Source organism: Amyelois transitella, chromosome 6 (genome assembly GCF_032362555.1).
Source record: "Amyelois transitella isolate CPQ chromosome 6, ilAmyTran1.1, whole genome shotgun sequence".
Classification (NCBI taxonomy): Eukaryota; Metazoa; Arthropoda; class Insecta; order Lepidoptera; family Pyralidae; genus Amyelois; species Amyelois transitella.
In genome coordinates, this window is record NC_083509.1 from 7,087,694 (window position 1) to 7,105,692 (window position 17,999).

The 17,999-nt window shown below is 36.8% G+C and overlaps 3 protein-coding genes across 8 annotated transcripts; 1 reads left to right on the forward strand and 2 right to left on the reverse strand.

Moving 5' to 3' along the window:
* Positions 1 to 47: 47 nt before the first annotated feature.
* On the reverse strand, positions 48 to 7,459 carry LOC106131076 (uncharacterized). 6 transcript variants are annotated; one of them, XM_060944865.1, is made up of 11 exons: positions 7,279 to 7,459; positions 6,623 to 6,746; positions 5,826 to 6,017; positions 5,194 to 5,298; positions 4,579 to 4,834; positions 3,413 to 3,540; positions 2,785 to 2,979; positions 2,234 to 2,604; positions 1,512 to 1,572; positions 1,102 to 1,269; positions 48 to 241 (listed from the first exon to the last, which is right to left on the reverse strand). In XM_060944865.1, exons 2-11 carry the CDS (start codon positions 6,650 to 6,652, stop codon positions 74 to 76), a joined length of 1,674 nt encoding a protein of 557 aa, XP_060800848.1. In that variant the 5' UTR covers positions 6,653 to 6,746; positions 7,279 to 7,459; the 3' UTR covers positions 48 to 73. The 6 variants fall into 6 exon arrangements, with proteins under 6 accessions (XP_060800848.1, XP_060800847.1, XP_060800846.1 ...); XM_060944864.1 differs by having other exon boundaries at positions 6,623 to 6,845; XM_060944863.1 differs by having other exon boundaries at positions 6,623 to 6,981; positions 7,151 to 7,459.
* Positions 7,460 to 7,603: 144 nt separating this feature from the next.
* Positions 7,604 to 12,666, forward strand: LOC106131173 (proteasome maturation protein). Its single transcript, XM_013330174.2, has 4 exons — positions 7,604 to 7,764; positions 8,005 to 8,163; positions 8,488 to 8,589; positions 12,447 to 12,666. Exons 1-4 carry the CDS (start codon positions 7,762 to 7,764, stop codon positions 12,606 to 12,608), a joined length of 426 nt encoding a protein of 141 aa, XP_013185628.2. The 5' UTR covers positions 7,604 to 7,761; the 3' UTR covers positions 12,609 to 12,666.
* A 1,651-nt stretch (positions 12,667 to 14,317) lies between these two features.
* LOC106131191 (2-oxo-4-hydroxy-4-carboxy-5-ureidoimidazoline decarboxylase) lies at positions 14,318 to 17,606 on the reverse strand. Its single transcript, XM_013330200.2, has 3 exons — positions 17,049 to 17,606; positions 16,675 to 16,828; positions 14,318 to 14,966 (listed from the first exon to the last, which is right to left on the reverse strand). The coding sequence occupies exons 1-3, from the start codon at positions 17,230 to 17,232 to the stop codon at positions 14,777 to 14,779; spliced, it is 528 nt and encodes a 175-aa protein (XP_013185654.2). The 5' UTR covers positions 17,233 to 17,606; the 3' UTR covers positions 14,318 to 14,776.
* Between the last annotated feature and the right edge of the window lie 393 nt (positions 17,607 to 17,999).

The following is a 17,999-nucleotide window of genomic DNA, read 5'->3' on the forward strand; positions in this document are numbered from 1 at the left end:
GTTACTAAATTAAAAAGGAAAGTAGGAATATAAAAAAATACTACAACTCTGATTACAATAAAATCATATTATATTAAATATCGAGCATTTCTTCCATTCTGATAGAGTACGGGACATCATGAACGGAAGTCCAGTTGACGGTATTGGAGCGGCTGACCACGTCATCCACCATCTGGTTGCGGAAATCTTGCCAACGCCGTTGGGAGACAAACTCTTTGAACAGCTGCTTCTTTGTGGGTATCTGTACAAAAAGAAAAATAAATAAAAAACAATTTCAAGAAACCCCTCACATCAAAGCCACACACGAGACGTAGCTGGAATTGAGCCCGAACATGGGTATGATTGTTTGTGGTGTGACCGAATCCATAGATAATGTACAAGTCCAATCCAATCCATAGATAATTTAGCATGTACCAATGTTTTCTTAGACTCCGGACAAAACACGTCCCGTTCAGAGCCGAAACGAGCAAGGAGCTTGAAGGCAGTTCAAACATAGCGTTGGCCAGCTCAGTTCAGTCAGCCAGCCTTAGTTATTTATACTTTTTTACTTCGACCAAATATTATATCATTATATTTGTGTCAATTGTCCCAGTCCCGGAAAGGAATATCCTTGGGAAAACGCTGGGTCTACTATGATCGGTAAAGAAATCGATACGATATAACTACCATTACTTGCGTACAATGATTATTGTTGTTATTTAGATTTCAATGTATTCTAAATCCTATCGAGCTACTAAAACCAGTTAGGTTCACCAACCGAGTAGTCAAGGCAGTGGGCGAGCAACGCGTGAGTGCCACAATAGGAGTTGATATGACTTTACATGGGACATGCCAAAACAGGTTTTGATTCTACGAGTATGAGGACACCTACATAATATTGGCGTATCAGTAAATGTAGATATTTGATGTTAACACAATATATGTTTAGATATAAGATTCTGCTTCTATTGGTAACTGTGATTGGTAACTATACAACTGATAAAACATTAAGTTTAAATTCTTCTTTTAAATTTCCTTACGTTTATCAATATACAGTAACAAACAAAATCAATAAAGAAGTTTTTATTATTACGGATCTAATCTTACAATTCTATTGTTTACCTTTTTCTCCAAATAATGTTGTATGCGAGTCCAGATATTAGCTGTATTTTTCTGTAGCAGCCATATCTTTGGCATCAACATGCAGTCCACAGGCGTGAGTGCCACGATCCGCCGGTCACGCATGTTCTCTCCGAAGCCGAAGCTGGCCCCAGGATTCAACTGACATACCTACACGTATCATATTTCATACAATTTTGATAAGGTCTAGTTAAATGGTCTGGTGAGTAAGAGAAACATGTTCTATGCCAGCAACTTTCTTCTCGCACAAATTAAAAAGTCAATAAAGATGCTTAAAGGCATGGCCGTTACATAGGTATTGTGTTTCGTGGCTAATAGAACTTCGGGGTCTACTTAGCTGACACGGTTAGTATGTATGTACAAAATTATTAACATAACAATAACAAATATACCTGCATAAAGTATGTCTTTACATTAGGTGGCATCTTCATAGCTTCAGGCAAAACGCTAAGCCTGAAAAAAGGCAAATTCTTTCGTTTGCACCAGGATAAAATATTATTTCAATAATTTAACTCATCACTGTTAGCCATTTTTCAAAGAAAATTAAATAACTTATAATTTTATATCACAATGCGTAAAAAGACGAGAGAAGAGATAAGGAATAACGCAACTAATATTTAGTTGCGTTATTTATTCCTTATAATTAAACAGAACCAAAAGTCACCAGAAAAGTGACGATAAAAACAAAAGATTTTCCTGCAGTATGGGATCGTTCCATTGTTTATCCGTACTTCTACATAGTGCAATAATCACAATAAGCCGGTCCCAAATGTACAGGATTTAAAGACTAAAATTGTGTGGCTACTATCGACCACGGCATGTTGTCGCTTTCCGCATTTTTATTTACCGAACCTTGTGATCAAAATACTCCAGCACTCATCCGGACTAAGTCACAGTACAGTGCTTGAGTATCCATCCATTCGATTAAATGGCAACTCGAAATAATCTGACTTATCTAGACCTGAATCATTATCTTACGTGGACCACGAAACCCAAAATTCTCGCAGAAACGGAAAATACCGGTTTCTTTTCACGCGGGCGTACTTTAGAATATGTATAAATGTAGATGTATCTAAAGATAGGTATGACGTCTTCATTAAGACCATAATAATACCTTACAGATTCTCGAGTTAGTTCACCTTCACGCGAAAAGAGCGGTTTGCTGGTGATTTCTTTTAACCCTGAGGGTTCGTGAAGCACTTCAGAATTAACCCCAAATCCCACTTCTGCCTTGCTTTCCTCTTTTACAATCTCCTCATTTTCTGGTTTAAATTCAGCTGATGATTTTGGTTTTCTCATGGAAGATTTCAATATACCACTTGTATCTTGATCATCAGCCGCTTTCACCTGTGAAGTACTAGGCTTATCTTGTTTAGTCCCTGATGCCTCAGCCGAAGCTCTACTCTCTTTGCTGCCTTTATTCAAATTTTTGTACGCGCCAAAATATTTCTCATCGAAATCTTGTTCGCTTTCTTCTACAGGTATCTGGAAATTGATTTAAACCATTGATTACATATTTTTTCTTCAATATGCTCAGGGTTCCAGTGTTTTGATGCAGAGAAAGAATGTGGTGATACAACATACACTTTTGTGTGTGTTCTATTACGACGGTGTAATCTTAATCGCTTTACTCAGACGGAATCATGTGCAAACGCTAGTACTTACGTAAGGATCATATAGCGTGTAAGAATTGCGCCCTAAATGAGTTTTAGTGATCACTTGAATTGACTCAACCATCTGACAACGACCTGATAGAATAAAGTAGACAAAATTGGCCACTCCCACGCCGTCCCCAAGGAGGGTCTCGTTTGCATCATACGACTTCATTTTAGCCACAATACAACCCTCACGACGAGCTACCTACAAACAATAGAAAATAATATTCAATCAGTTAATCCGGAATATATTGGAGATCATTGGCTTAGAACTTTCTTTTAAAAAAAGAAAAATATTTTAGTAGATACTTATATTTATTGCGAGTACTCAAAGTACCTATAGCTAGTCACATTGTCTTAGAAAAATAACTGAATTTTTATTCAATACATTTAAATTTCCAATTTTTTCGGGATCATAGACACTGTCTACTCAGTAAGGAATTAGACTTAACTATATGAATGTATGTTCATTTAAAATATAGGAACCTATCCACCACAATGTGACTTTTCTAAATAACATACGTACAAATGCATATAATCACGTCGTTATTCCTAACGAAATGGAGAGAGCCAACAGTATTGAAAAAAAATTATAAGTATATTTATGAAGTAGGTAGATAAGACTTTCTAATATTTACCTCGTCAAGAGCATCGAAGTATGTGAAGGCTGACATGGCATCTCTCACTTCGTCCCATTGCTTCTGCACTGAAGCGAGCAAAACGTTCTTGAAATCCTCCTTCATCAGGGCTAAGAGTTCGCAATGATCTAGTAGAAAAGTTCAAATTCACTATTCGTACCTTTTGAAACTTAAATGAGGGTCGTATCCTTGGCTACGTCAACATGGATGGTTTGATCGATGTCGCAAAGAAAAATTCCTCAGAATCAAGAAACATAGATACTTACCTAAGTAAGAAATAATTGTGAGTGGTTGTATTTTTACACTATCATGTAGACAATAAACAAGTTTAAGGCACTTTATGTAAAGTAGTTGTCGAGCTCTTTGAACGTTCATGACCCTTAGAGTATCATTCGTAAGTTCAAGAAATCTTTTAATGCATTTTAATAATATGCCCAAAAGCAAACAGGTATTCTTCAGTAATGGAAGAGGAAGGTCGTCAGACAGACAGTAACGCTTTCAATGCGGATGTTAATTTCTAAGATAACACCTACAATGACCTATTGATTGTAGGTGTTATCCTAGAATTAAAAAAAGAGACTGTACTGTACGGGACCAGCTGGCGCCTTTTTTTACTAGAAACTAGTTTGCGCAAGGTTTAAACATAAAAATTCTTTAGAATAAACCTTTCGTTATTTCTAAGTAACTAATGAAACATTAGAATGCTAATGAAAAAAAATATTTATTGCTTCTCTCCCATTGCAGACTGTTAACATAACATAACCTATAATCTTGTCTACATCTCCTGCGGGGCAGACAGAACCAACAATCATCAAAAGACTGAAAGGCCACGCCCAGCTGGCCATTGCAGGCTGTTACGCTTAAGAAAACGATTTAATATTAATTATATTACGAGAATAATGATTAAGAAATAGATTTCAATGAAAAAATATACCCATTTACGGCCACTATCCCGGTAGCAACAAGGTGTATGCCCCGTGTCATACGTTTTATAAGTACTAAGGTATATGTGACATCCTTCTTATATGTACTGCAATTGCTGACATAAAAGATGAAAAAGGTGACCATCTAATTTATCTTAAATCACAGAGTTCTTGCCAGCCAAAATCATACCCAATATAACAAAACTTTCCCAGAAAAAACATCCCAGATTAATTGAGTCTAACCTGATGTGGTACATGTAGCAGTCCTGGGAATGTTATGCAGCAGAGAAACCTCTCCGAACATATCACCAGGATGCATGACACCGACGTCAACGGACACATATTGCTGGATTAGCTCATCGTAAATCAGCTGACTTACGACGACGTCACCAGTCACGATGAAGTAAAGGGCATGCGCCTCGTGGTGCTGACGAACTATGGCTCGTCCAGGGCTGTAGTATTTGAAATATGTCACCGCTGCGAGCTTCTTTTTTACGTGCTATAAATACAAAAAGTGCAGGGTAGGCCATAAGTACATAGAACCACCACCAGAACTAGGGAGGTATATACATACATATATAAATTGGCAGTTATTATCTTCTTAGATGGTTAGTATAATAGAAACGACCAATTGAAAAGTTTCAGCTAAATTTTTCCACTGCATGTTATGTGAAGAGTAAAAAACTTAAAACTCATCCTTTCTTACCCAGAGGCATAGTTCTACTTAATCAACGTATTGCAACGATATACAATATCTATTAATTTGAGGCCAATCCATTGCAAGGATTTATTCCTATCATCAAAATTTTTAAAATAATTTGATTTCAATAATATAGGTACCTATAGTTCTCTACTTACATTCGGATATCTTTTAAAACATTTAAGACCTCCGATAATGCGGTAAAGATATTTCTTTTCTTGATCTGTTCTTTCTTCAGCTGGTTTATTTAATAATGCTTTATCCTAAAAAATAACAATTATTTCTGATAAATTGAACTGGATATATTTGAAGAGCATTTATTAGGTTTTTCAGACTTTACGCATAATTTTAAGAACTCTCCTGAATATTGGAAGTCCATCGAACTGGAAGAAGATCAGTGGAATGTTAAATTTAAGTTACAAATAGCACATCAAAGCATGTTCAATGGACTGTGACAAGGTATTTGTCTCATTAGGGCTCTCAGTCTAAATCTTATTACCGGAATCGCAGAAACAGTGAGAGAAAGTAAAAAATGCCTTACCGAAGATATAAAAGTTCGTGAATAATCTCACGGATCACTTGAGAAGACAAGCTAAAGGGACTTGTAAATTATGATGACCAAAATTAATCAGTTGATCTTCCATTAGTATGCTGTTACTTGCCCAACGCTTTTCCTAATGTGAGATGTTATGAAATGACTTTCAAGAATTCTCATGCGAACGAAGCATCGAATAAAAGCTAAATAATATTTTGCATTAAGTAGATACAGGTCTAACAGAAGCAAACCGACATGTATCGTCAGGAGTTGTTTCTTCTTGGCTTTTCCTCGTACAGCCTGTTCCACTCTTCTCTTTACATCTTCAACGCCTTCGTAATGGTCAACGGCTTCTATCAACCAATAAGTGTTGGCCATCACCAGACGACCAAGAGCACGAAACTGGCATTTCGCTTTGAACTTCTTTCTCATTAACTCCTCGGGATCCTTTGTAATTTGTAAAGATTACTTTAATTTGAAAAACTGAATTATCCTTCGAGAGACTATAAAGTTTTATATTATTCCATGACAATACTGTCACAACTCCAAAGCATGGGAAATGATAATACTGGAAGTACCTAATAATAATGCTAAGAGGTATTCACTATTATTCCAGATAAGTTTATTTTTCAAACTAGGTATTTCATTAAAAATATAATTCAAAATTAGGACCTAAAGTTGATTTCAGACTAATAAGTTACGTTAGTCTTTTTCTCCCGACATTAGTCCGGTTACATTCTCTCTCCTCTCTGGAGACGAGCTCGGTGTAGGCAATTGGCCATGATTCTAAAATGGGTAATTTCTACTAAGTAGGTAGGTACCTATTAATTACTGGGCTTCAGAGCCTAAGGTCTGCTTTCTGACATTTATCTTCTGTTGGGTCTTCAGTGCACTACATGGGCATGACCCAATGATCGTATCCTATCCCTTAGCAATTTAAGGTATACTACATAATGTAATTGATAGATATGCCGTAAGTATGAAGCTACTTTTAAACCTAACAAAGTACACCTATACAAATTTGAAGTACCCTTCATATTTTAATTACTTACTATTTCCTTTTTAGGACCTCGGCCAGCCATCACGATTTCTTACAACAATTGATTATAAAATAATTGTTAAAATTAGGTAATCCAAAAGTTATTGTATTTTTGTAAAATATTATTTATGTCTGAGCTGAGGTTGTAGGTTTGATGTAATTTTTGCCTCGAGATGTTTTGGTTTTGATTAATGTCAATAAGTTAGAGTACGACATCAATTTCGAAATGACTGCCTCTGTATAATGGCGCTTTGAGTGTGGTGGAGGTTGTGTGTAGTAAGTACCTATTGAGTCTGCTTGCTGGTGGCTTGCTGCTACTTTTTACTGAATAGCTTGGGTCTTGCATGTTGTGAATGTTTATCTATATTATACCTATAAGTATAAAAACCATTTTAAGATACATGATAGGTAATTGTATCGTTTTAGTTTAGTATTTAGTATATTTCTTTTGGCCTATGAAAAGGTAGGTATGCACACAGATTTAAAAGTGTAGTCTACCCCACCAGTAAAGAGACGTGATTGTATGTATGTAAGTAAGTACCTATGTAAATCTGTGTAATTTGTCCCGTATCCCCGTAACACATAGGGCAAGGGAATTCTCATGGATTTGATTATGTTCTCTGTTATAGTATCTCATCAACCCAACCAAGCGCGAACTGGGCCACTCACAATGTGTTTCCTCACTCACTGACACTAAATACTTTCCACAAATTTCTTCTTCATCTACAGCAGATAAGCCGCCTCCATTGGCCAACTAATTCATGTTGATACGATACGATACGATTGATTCACGGGAACACGTAGGTTATATTTATAGATCTATACAGTAGGTAATCATAGACGGTCACAGTAGACAGTAATACTAGGTATCAACTAGGTAGGTACCGATTATTCCACCACGATATTTGTGATAGCTGGTAACATTTACGCCACTGTCGCGTCACTTGTCATTGTCACTGTCAACTTCTGTCAATTCTTGCATCCTGCCACTGCCATCTGCCTGTTTGATTTGTGATTTTGGATTCTGCTAATCATTCTACGGTATTTCTTGTTCTTGCTGTATTTTAAATTGAAATAATTAATTGAAGTATATAAAACTTGTGCACAATTTCGGTCCTATATTTATATTGAAAATATAATCCTGCAATCACCATGGTTAGTATTTACAGTAACATGTTTTTCGTGACACCGTATTAATTTATTTTTTTGTTTTTTTGCTGTATCATAAGTTTATTTTATCCAAACCTATATCTAAAGCTGGAATTATATACGAGAAGCATTTACTCAGAATCAGAAGTATAAAATATTGCAATTTATAAAGAAACTGGTATAAAGTAACATTAGCATTACACGAGTTTTATTTTAAAATACAAATCATATTTGCATTACTTTCAGAGTTTCGGACTTCCTCCAATTAAAGTAAAGCCCGAACATGGGGCTAAAATCAAGGTACATGAAGGCCCATTTGGAGTTCCAGATCCCCTTGTTGCTGGAATTGGTGGCTCTAAACTCAAACTAGGAACATCACATCCCTTAGAGGTGTCAGAAAGAAATGTAAGTAATATAATGCAGTAATAACATTAATTTTGAAACTCCTGCTATTAACAAGGCCACTTATCTATACAAATTACATACACACACCCAATTTATGTAAAATCAAAATATATTTAGTCTAAATAATATAGCAATCATCATCTTTACCATTCTTAGGTCCAAAAAGTATATTAGGTTATCAATGGTGATGAATGATGAAAATTTTCAGGGAGGCCCTGACAATTTACATCTTGAATAGTTGGAGTCAATTGCAGCAAGGGATTTAAATGTTTCTATCTTTAATATTTCCAAATTTAAACATGTTTTCTTCATTTTCAATTTCAGTACCACTTCAATGAGGAGAAGATGAACATGGCTATGCTCCGCAATATCCAGGGTCTACAAGCGCCACTGAAACTTTCTATGGAAAGGAAGTTTGCTAGTAAAGTAAGCAACATTTATGATAGACAATTTTGTTTTGTGTATTACTAGATTTGCCTGGGACTTTGCTAGTGTATGAATATCCAGATATTAAACTTTGTCTTTATTTGATATCTTTTATTCTTCTTATCTTTTCAACTGCCAATCTAAGGTCTGCCGCGCCGATGGATGCATGGCTAGGGGCGAGCCTAGTCTCGAGCGTGCCACTTCCGCCATGGGGTTGGGCGACCCCCAGGTAATGGCTAGCCTTACCCTGGCATGCGGGGCTCTGCTGGGGCGGACAAAATTGTTCCCTTGCGTCTCGTGGGAATCGCATGGATGCAAATTTTTTAAAAGAGCACCTAAATGGCGGCGATGGTGTCCGCACCCCATCACGTCTCGTTCCCGGCGGGAGCGGTATGCGGTCTGCTGAAAGCCGCTTTGCGACGATGAATGTAAGAGGAGGAATGAAGGATAAGATTGAGGAAGTATGCCAGATGATGGATGAAAGACGTTTGGATGTGTTGTGCGTGAATGAAACGAAGCGGAAAGGATGCGACGCGACGCAGCACGGCCCTTACACGGCGTATTGGTCTGGAATTTCCAGTACCAGCCGAGGCTGTCAAGGGGTCGGTCTAATTCTCTCTGCACGAATGGCTGAGTGCGTGAATGAGTATGAGTGTGTCAGCCCTCGTCTTCTATGGATTAGGCTGAAAGTTGGAATCACTCGGATCTTCGTTCTAGGTGTTTATGCACCTTGGGATGTGGGTTCGAGGGGTACAACATCAGCAAAAAGCGAAAACGAGGAGTTCTGGAATAGTGTAAGAGAAGTATTGAAAGTTACCAAGCCAAATGAGAAGATTATTATGTTAGGTGATTTTAATGGATGGGTGGGTGTAAAGCGTGATGGATATGAGAAGGTGCTTGGTGCGTTTGGTGACGAAAAGGTGAATGATAATGGAAGAAGTGTATTAGAAATTTGTCTAGAGTGGGATCTTTTTGTGTCGAACTCAATGTTTCAACATAAAGAGATCCACACCTACACAAGAGTGGAAGGTATTTTAAAAAGTATGATAGACTTTGTGATTGTAGATGAAAGATTGAAGAACAAAGTGCTGGATACCCGTGCATATCGCGGTGCTGGCATTGACTCGGACCATTTACTGGTGATATCCCGGATAAGGGGTATCTTCAATCGCTGGCGGCACAGGGTAAGGGAGCAAACCAGCGCTTTGGAAAGAGTAAAAGTAGAAAATTTGCAAGATATGGATGTAGGTAAGAAGTATATTAATAGACTGAAGGATGAATTTGAAGATTTAGAGGAAATGAGCGATATTGAAGATGGATGGAAGGAATTTAAAGAAAGAATTGTGAAAGTAGCTGTTGAAGTGTGTGGTGTAAGTAGAAGAAGGAAAGGAAAAAATCACAATAATGCGTGGATGAGTAAAGATGTGCAAGAACTTGTGCGATTAAAGAAGAAAGCATGGCTGGATTTGTTAGCAGCAAAAGCTAACTTAAGAATGCAAGAGGTTATAGATGAAGATGTGAATGAAGCACGTAAGGAATATAAGAAAATGAAAGATTTGGTTAAGAAAGCTGTGATTAGAAAGAAAGAAGAGTATAAAGAGGATTTTGATAAAAGGCTATCAGAAGACTTTCAGTCAAATCTGAAAGTATTCTGTAAATCCGTAAGGTCAGCCCGAGGAAATACTATAACCAGAGAGCTGACTAGGATCAGATGCCAGGATGGTAGCGTTGTGAAAGGAGAAGAATGTGTACTAAAGATATGGAAGGACTATTTTGAAAGTTTATTTGAAAAAAAGGAAGGAAATAAGAAAGATTTCTGCTATAGCGAAGAAAAAGAGAATGAGATGGAAGGCGAAATTGAAATGTTCGAAATTGTGGAAGCACTTAAGAGTATGAAAGCGGGAAAGGCTGCTGGGTGTGATAGAGTGTCGGTCGAGATGCTTAAAGCAGGAAAAGGCGTAGTAGCTAGTCAGTTGTACTGCCTTTTCAATTTGTGTTGGAGAAGCGGCCGAGTACCAAAAGATTGGTGTAAGGCTGTTATCGTGCCACTTTACAAAGGAAAAGGGTCACAGCTGGACTGCAAAAATTATCGTGGTATAAGCCTGCTTAGCGTCGTCGGCAAATTGTATGCTAAGGTATTGATTAATAGAGTCAGGAATGAAACTGATGACAAAATATGGGATGCTCAAGCGGGATTTCGAAAGGGAATGGGATGTACTGATCAGGTCTTTTCCTTGCGGTGCATAGCCGAAAAGTTTTTGGCCAAGAGTCAAAAAGTCTATTGCACATTCGTAGATCTGGAAAAGGCCTATGACAGAGTTGAGAGGAATGAATTGTGGTCAGCACTTTCTATGCATGGGGTGAGCAGTCTCTTAATACGAGCACTGAAATCCTTATATGAGGATTCGAGTGCTTGTGTCAGGATAAACGGAGCGCACACTGAGTGGTTTAAGATTGAGAAAGGCGTTAGGCAAGGATGTGTTGCGTCACCGTGGCTGTTCAACCTATTTATGGATAGCTGCTTGACAGATTTGAAAGAGTCTAAAAGTGGATTAAGGATGAATGAGTTACTCGTCAAATGTCTGCTCTATGCCGACGATCAGGTTATACTGGCGTCATCAGCGGAGGAGTTACAGGAGATGGTAAACTGTATGCATGAAGCTTTAAAAGAGAAAGGAATGAAAGTGAACGTAAGTAAAACTAAAACACTGGTTTTTGAAATGGAGAAAGAAATGACAGCATGTAATATTTTGATTGGAGGAGAAAAAGTGGAGCAAGTGAAAGAGTTTGTATATCTAGGATCAAAGTTTACATCAGATGGCAAGTATGATAGTGATATTGAAAGGAGAGTGAACGCGGGGAACATGGTGAATGGAGCTTTGCATGCCTTTATGAGCAGTCAGAAACTATCCAAAAAGGCTCGACTGGCTGTGCACAGGGGCGTGTTGGTCCCGACATTAATGTATGGGAGTGAAAGTTGGGTATGGCAAAAGAAGCATGAAAGCAGAATAAATGCAGTGGAAATGAGAGCGTTAAGGAGTATGATGGGTGTGAAATTGAGTGACAGGATAAGGAACAGCGTGATAAGGGAATGTTGTGATGTGAAAGAAGATGTAGTTACAGGAATAGAAAAGGGTATGTTAAGATGGTTCGGTCATGTGGAGAGGATGAATGAAAGCAGGTTGACTAAGCAGATATACAAGGAGAGTGTGGAGGGAAAGGTCGGAGTGGGAAGACCTAGACGAACGTATCTTGATCAAATTAAGGACGTCCTGGTAAAGGGTCAGGTCAAAAGTACCCGAAACCGCCGAGCTTGTATGAAGAGAGTTATGAATGTGGACGAAGCGAAAGAAGTATGCAGAGATCGTGGCAAGTGGAAAGAGGTAGTCTCTGCCTACCCCTCCGGGAAAGAGGCGTGATTTTATGTATGTATGTATGTATGTATGTATATCTTTATCATCTCAGGTGGTCAACTATATTCATACAATTTTTTTTTAAATTGGACATTCTGTTTTTCTGTGAAAGAGTAACAGACAAAGCTTTGACTTTTATAATATTTTTTAACTTTATCTCATGGATTATAAATGTAATCTCTCTTTAAGTCAGTGTAAGCTGGCAACTAAAGATAGAAGCATTAACAATTCATTCATTAAATGAAAAGCATGTGGGAATTAGAAAAACAACTGATCAAATGCTACATTTAACAGACCACATCCATTGAGGGTCATGAGCTTATTACTCATGGCTCATCAAAACTACATGTTATTTGAAGAACAAAATTATTAACTGACAAAAAACAGGACATAATGTTTCTTTTTATAAAATAATAGAAAAAAATCATATGTATAATGTTTCAGGTTGGTCGTCTCCCATTCCTGCCAAGCTCCAACTTACAGCGGGATGTCCTGACTGGCCGATACCTGGACATTGGCTTTGAAGACATTCTCAATACACCAGACTTGTGTGAAGTAGCTGGGCAACCCCATGCTGTGGTAGAGAGATCAATTGGGTTGTTGTGAACTAGTTAAGTCTATCATTTATTTGGTATGTAATTTTAATAAAATAATACACACTGTACCTTGGTATGTTGATTTTTAGTTTTTTCTGTAACTTGATAAATTTATTTTCAAACTCTGCAATACATAACAATTGTTTCTGAATACCTCAAACAATGCAATAAAATAAAAAAAATACCAGTCAAGAATTTGATATGCCATTCCTAGTCACTAATTTATGTTGGGAAAATTATCATTGGCTGATATTGCATAAAACAGTGTAAAACTGTGAGCATTTTTGGATTCAAGGAATATATTTTCATAGAATCGTTGGTTTCTTTCTATGGATATATAATTATTACTTTAATAGAGAGATGAGAGGACTAGACCATAATGTAGAAAATCATATGCAAAAAAAATATAACAATAATATAATTAAATTAATAATTATGTTGATAATATATGATGACAAAATATGGGATGCTCAAGCGGGATTTCGAAAGGGAATGGGATGTACTGATCAGGTCTTTTCCTTGCGGTGCATAGCCGAAAAGTTTTTGGCCAAGAGTCAAAAAGTCTATTGCACATTCGTAGATCTGGAAAAGGCCTATGACAGAGTTGAGAGGAATGAATTGTGGTCAGCACTTTCTATGCATGGGGTGAGCAGTCTCTTAATACGAGCACTGAAATCCTTATATGAGGATTCGAGTGCTTGTGTCAGGATAAACGGAGCGCACACTGAGTGGTTTAAGATTGAGAAAGGCGTTAGGCAAGGATGTGTTGCGTCACCGTGGCTGTTCAACCTATTTATGGATAGCTGTTTGACAGATTTGAAAGAGTCTAAAAGTGGATTAAGGATGAATGAGTTACTCGTCAAATGTCTGCTCTATGCCGACGATCAGGTTATACTGGCGTCATCAGCGGAGGAGTTACAGGAGATGGTAAACTGTATGCATGAAGCTTTAAAAGAGAAAGGAATGAAAGTGAACGTAAGTAAAACTAAAACACTGGTTTTTGAAATGGAGAAAGAAATGACAGCATGTAATATTTTGATTGGAGGAGAAAAAGTGGAGCAAGTGAAAGAGTTTGTATATCTAGGATCAAAGTTTACATCAGATGGCAAGTATGATAGTGATATTGAAAGGAGAGAACGCGGGGAACATGGTGAATGGAGCTTTGCATGCCTTTATGAGCAGTCAGAAACTATCCAAAAAGGCTCGACTGGCTGTGCACAGGGGCGTGTTGGTCCCGACATTAATGTATGGGAGTGAAAGTTGGGTATGGCAAAAGAAGCATGAAAGCAGAATAAATGCAGTGGAAATGAGAGCGTTAAGGAGTATGATGGGTGTGAAATTGAGTGACAGGATAAGGAACAGCGTGATAAGGGAATGTTGTGATGTGAAAGAAGATGTAGTTACAGGAATAGAAAAGGGTATGTTAAGATGGTTCGGTCATGTGGAGAGGATGAATGAAAGCAGGTTGACTAAGCAGATATACAAGGAGAGTGTGGAGGGAAAGGTCGGAGTGGGAAGACCTAGACGAACGTATCTTGATCAAATTAAGGACGTCCTGGTAAAGGGTCAGGTCAAAAGTACCCGAAACCGCCGAGCTTGTATGAAGAGAGTTATGAATGTGGACGAAGCGAAAGAAGTATGCAGAGATCGTGGCAAGTGGAAAGAGGTAGTCTCTGCCTACCCCTCCGGGAAAGAGGCGTGATTTTATGTATGTATGTATGTATGTTGATAAATTATTCATAAAATCTTTTTTAAGATAAAACATTCTTATATGCCCTTAAGGTGTACCTCCTCTGAAACCGTTTTGGTTTTTTTTTTCTAACACCGAACATGTTAAAAAACCCAAACCTATCACAAAAGAACCGGAATTATTATTAAGTATGATACATTATAATATTAATAACTAAAAAATTTATAAAGCCTAACTTTTCTGAACCTTATGATCCAGCTAAATGTCCCAGATCATTAAAAACTTTTGATCTGATTTCCATGAAACATTAAGCATCATCATGGAAGTCAGATCAATCCAAAACAATGTTAATAAAAATATATTTATTAAACAACTACTGCCTAATTCGTTAAAAAAGCATCATACAATTATACATTAAAAATATATATATATATACATACACCTCTATTTAGTCAAGGGTTAACAATATAACGAAGTGGTTAGACAAATCATATTGATCCATCATTTTTTACGATATCCAGGATCCTCAGCCGACATATCTTCTTCACTTCTTCTATTCCTATACATATCTCTTGTTCTTTGGTGTTTCTGTACCGACGCTGCAACCCTTCTATTATCGACTGTACTTTGTTCTCCCTGGCGCAGATGATAAATGGAAAACCGAATTTCTCTCTGTAACTAAAATTAATGAACGTAAGTAAATACATATATAATTATAGCTTAGAAAACTATGATCTTTAGTTCAGTCTCCGAACGAAGTATTCAAATATAACTGATATTTCTTAAATGTTTTCTTCATGCCTCATATTTATGGTTCATGCTAAAAATCTCTTGTTATTTTTCTTCTTTTTGAATCGACAATATCTATTGCAATAATCTTTGCCTCTAACGTTTTATAAAATGCTTAAACAATATAAACTACTGCTTTATAGTACCATACTTTTTTCATATTGATATTCTATATAGGTATTCCACCTACAAAATTGATGGTACCTTACAGAACATTGGGTGTGTTTGCAATTGTATCTTCCTCTATGGGATTTTCGAAAAACTAAATAATATGGTTAACTTTACTTGATACGCTAGCTTACCATTGGCTGGTACATTCAGTAAAAAGTACGTCCGTTGTACGGCAGATGGCGCCACAAGGATAATTTCAGTATTGTTGAGTTTCTTGAATTACTTCGTGTAAAAACCTGACTCACCTAATCCATGGTCAAAGGCATACCCCGGGCTCCTCTCCAGACGGGGTGAAGAAGCAACCTGGACTAAAGCCAGGATAAAGAAGTTGTATTGAAGTGAAACTTATGTACCTATACTTAGGTTAGGTGGTATCTTAAGATACACAATATTCTAATAAGCGTTTGAGAAAAGAAGTGAATGTGATTTTGCTAGTACCTAAATATTAACTTTTTTGGGGAGCTTTTTAGAATGCTTCTTTAAGATAGATTTTGTAATTATTTGAAGCTATTTTTTTATTTCTGCTTGACCTAGAAGTAGCTATGTACATTTTCTTGGCACGACTGTAACAGTCTACTTATACCTAATTAAATAACGAAGGTAGTGCTAATATAAGGGTCTTATAAAAATAACTTATTGAGAAGGTACCTAAGTACATACATATAATCACGTCTATATCCCTGCGGGGTAGACAGACCCAACAGTCTTGAAAAGACGGATAGGCCTCGTTCAGCTGTTTGGCTTAATGATAGAATTGAGATTTAAATAGTGACAGGTTGCTAAGCCCATCGCCTAAAAGAAGAATCCTAAGTTTATAAGCCTATGCCTAAGTCGCCTTTTACGAAAACCATGGGAATAAGTCGGACAGGTCCTATTCTTTGTTTTTGTATTAGTGCCGGGAACCACACGGCAATATTAGTGCCGGGAACCACACGGGATTCTTTTTTAGGCGATGGGTTAGCAACCTATCACTATTTGAATCTCAATTCTATCATTAAGCTAAATAGCTGAACGTGGCCATTCAGTCTTTTCAAGACTGTTGGCTCTGTCTACCCCGCAAGGGATATAGACGTGACCATATGTATGTATGTAGATGCTGTTTAAATTAATACAAAATCCAGATCATAATCCTAACAATATGCGCACAGAAAAACAAAATTTCCCGAACTCTAGCCAAAATTTATCGACGACTCGAAGTCGAAAAATATTGAATTTTTACTCAAAATTGCAAATTTAGAAGCTTTGCAAATAAGATTGCAAAGATTATATTAAGATACTTAAAAACCAACTGTGAATTTTTGCCATATTAGATATGATGCTTTATAAATTTGGCCTTAATATAAATAAGAAATTTAAACAAAAAAATTTAAGGAATTCTCAGATTGACTCCAAAATGAATAGCCAATTCTAAAGTAAAGTTAATTACCTATAGTTCCTGATGTTGATGGTTTCCATCTGCTCATTGGAGAGGTCCAGCAGACCAGCGCTGCGTTGTTCCTCAGTAGATTCCCTGGTTAGTTCGCCCTGTGCTGCCATCCGCCCGGCTAAGTCGGGGTGCAGTTGTAGAATCACTAGCTTTTCTAACATGGAAAATGAGAGAAAATAATGTATTTTTAATCGCAACTCGGTATATTGATATATACTTATTATATATATCTTACCTGAATAAGTAGTTACTGTAAATTGGATTTGAATACGACACCCAATTCAAGTGGTCTGTACCATTGGCGGTTTGTTCCTTCATTATACTAAACGTCTGCAATATTTATTTAAAAACATGAAATAAATTTTTATTTTCACCTGGTTCAGTGAGATTGTCCAAATACCGAACAAAAGCTTCACACAACCTTTTGACATCTTTAAACGGTTTCTCCTTCTGCGCTTGCACTGCTGCATCAGTACATAACTCTATGACGTTCCCGAAAATTGCTTCAAATTGTTCTCCATCCAAAGCATTCACCTCAGAAATTGTAAACATTGCCATTTTTTATTATTTATTATATTTATAATATGTTAAAGTCGTCTTCCCGATCCGTTTTTCAAGTTGTAACTAAGCGTTGTGCCTTATCTCCCGTTAACATATAGAGTCATTTGTCAAGGGTCGTTATGATTATAGTTCACTCAACGTAAATAAATACATCAGTAATAGAGATAGCGTAGCAGGTCAGTGATAAACAAAAACAATTTGTCTAAGGCCGTAATTGCAATTGCATTACCATACTGTACTTCCTTAAGAAATATGCCTACTTATTAGATTCAGTCGAATATTTATTCAACTTGTCTTTGCTTACATCAAACATTGTTCTTTCATATAAACAAAACTTAGTTAGGTACACACGGACAGTTAAGAACCTAAAATGATCGTAACCAGTCTTCTGTTTTGATGAAATTTAATCATTTAACAGCTCATCATAACTTTTTAATTACATTGGATAATAAATAGGTGAAATAACTAGATGAAAGTTAAGCTTTAGAAATAATATAAAAAAATCATGGTTTTAATTTTTTTATTTTCCTCTATTTTTCATACCTAAGTACATCAACAGACTTTGACGTGATGAATATAATACTTATTCTAAACAAAGAAACAAACATCAAAATTCGTTAATCACGTGTTTGTAACTTGCCCTGTCAGTCTTTCAAGACTGCTGGCTCTGTCTATAGACGTGATTATATGAATGAATTGTAACTTGTAAGCAAAGTGTGAAACTTCTCGAAAGTCAGATTTCTAAAATGTATCAACACAACAAT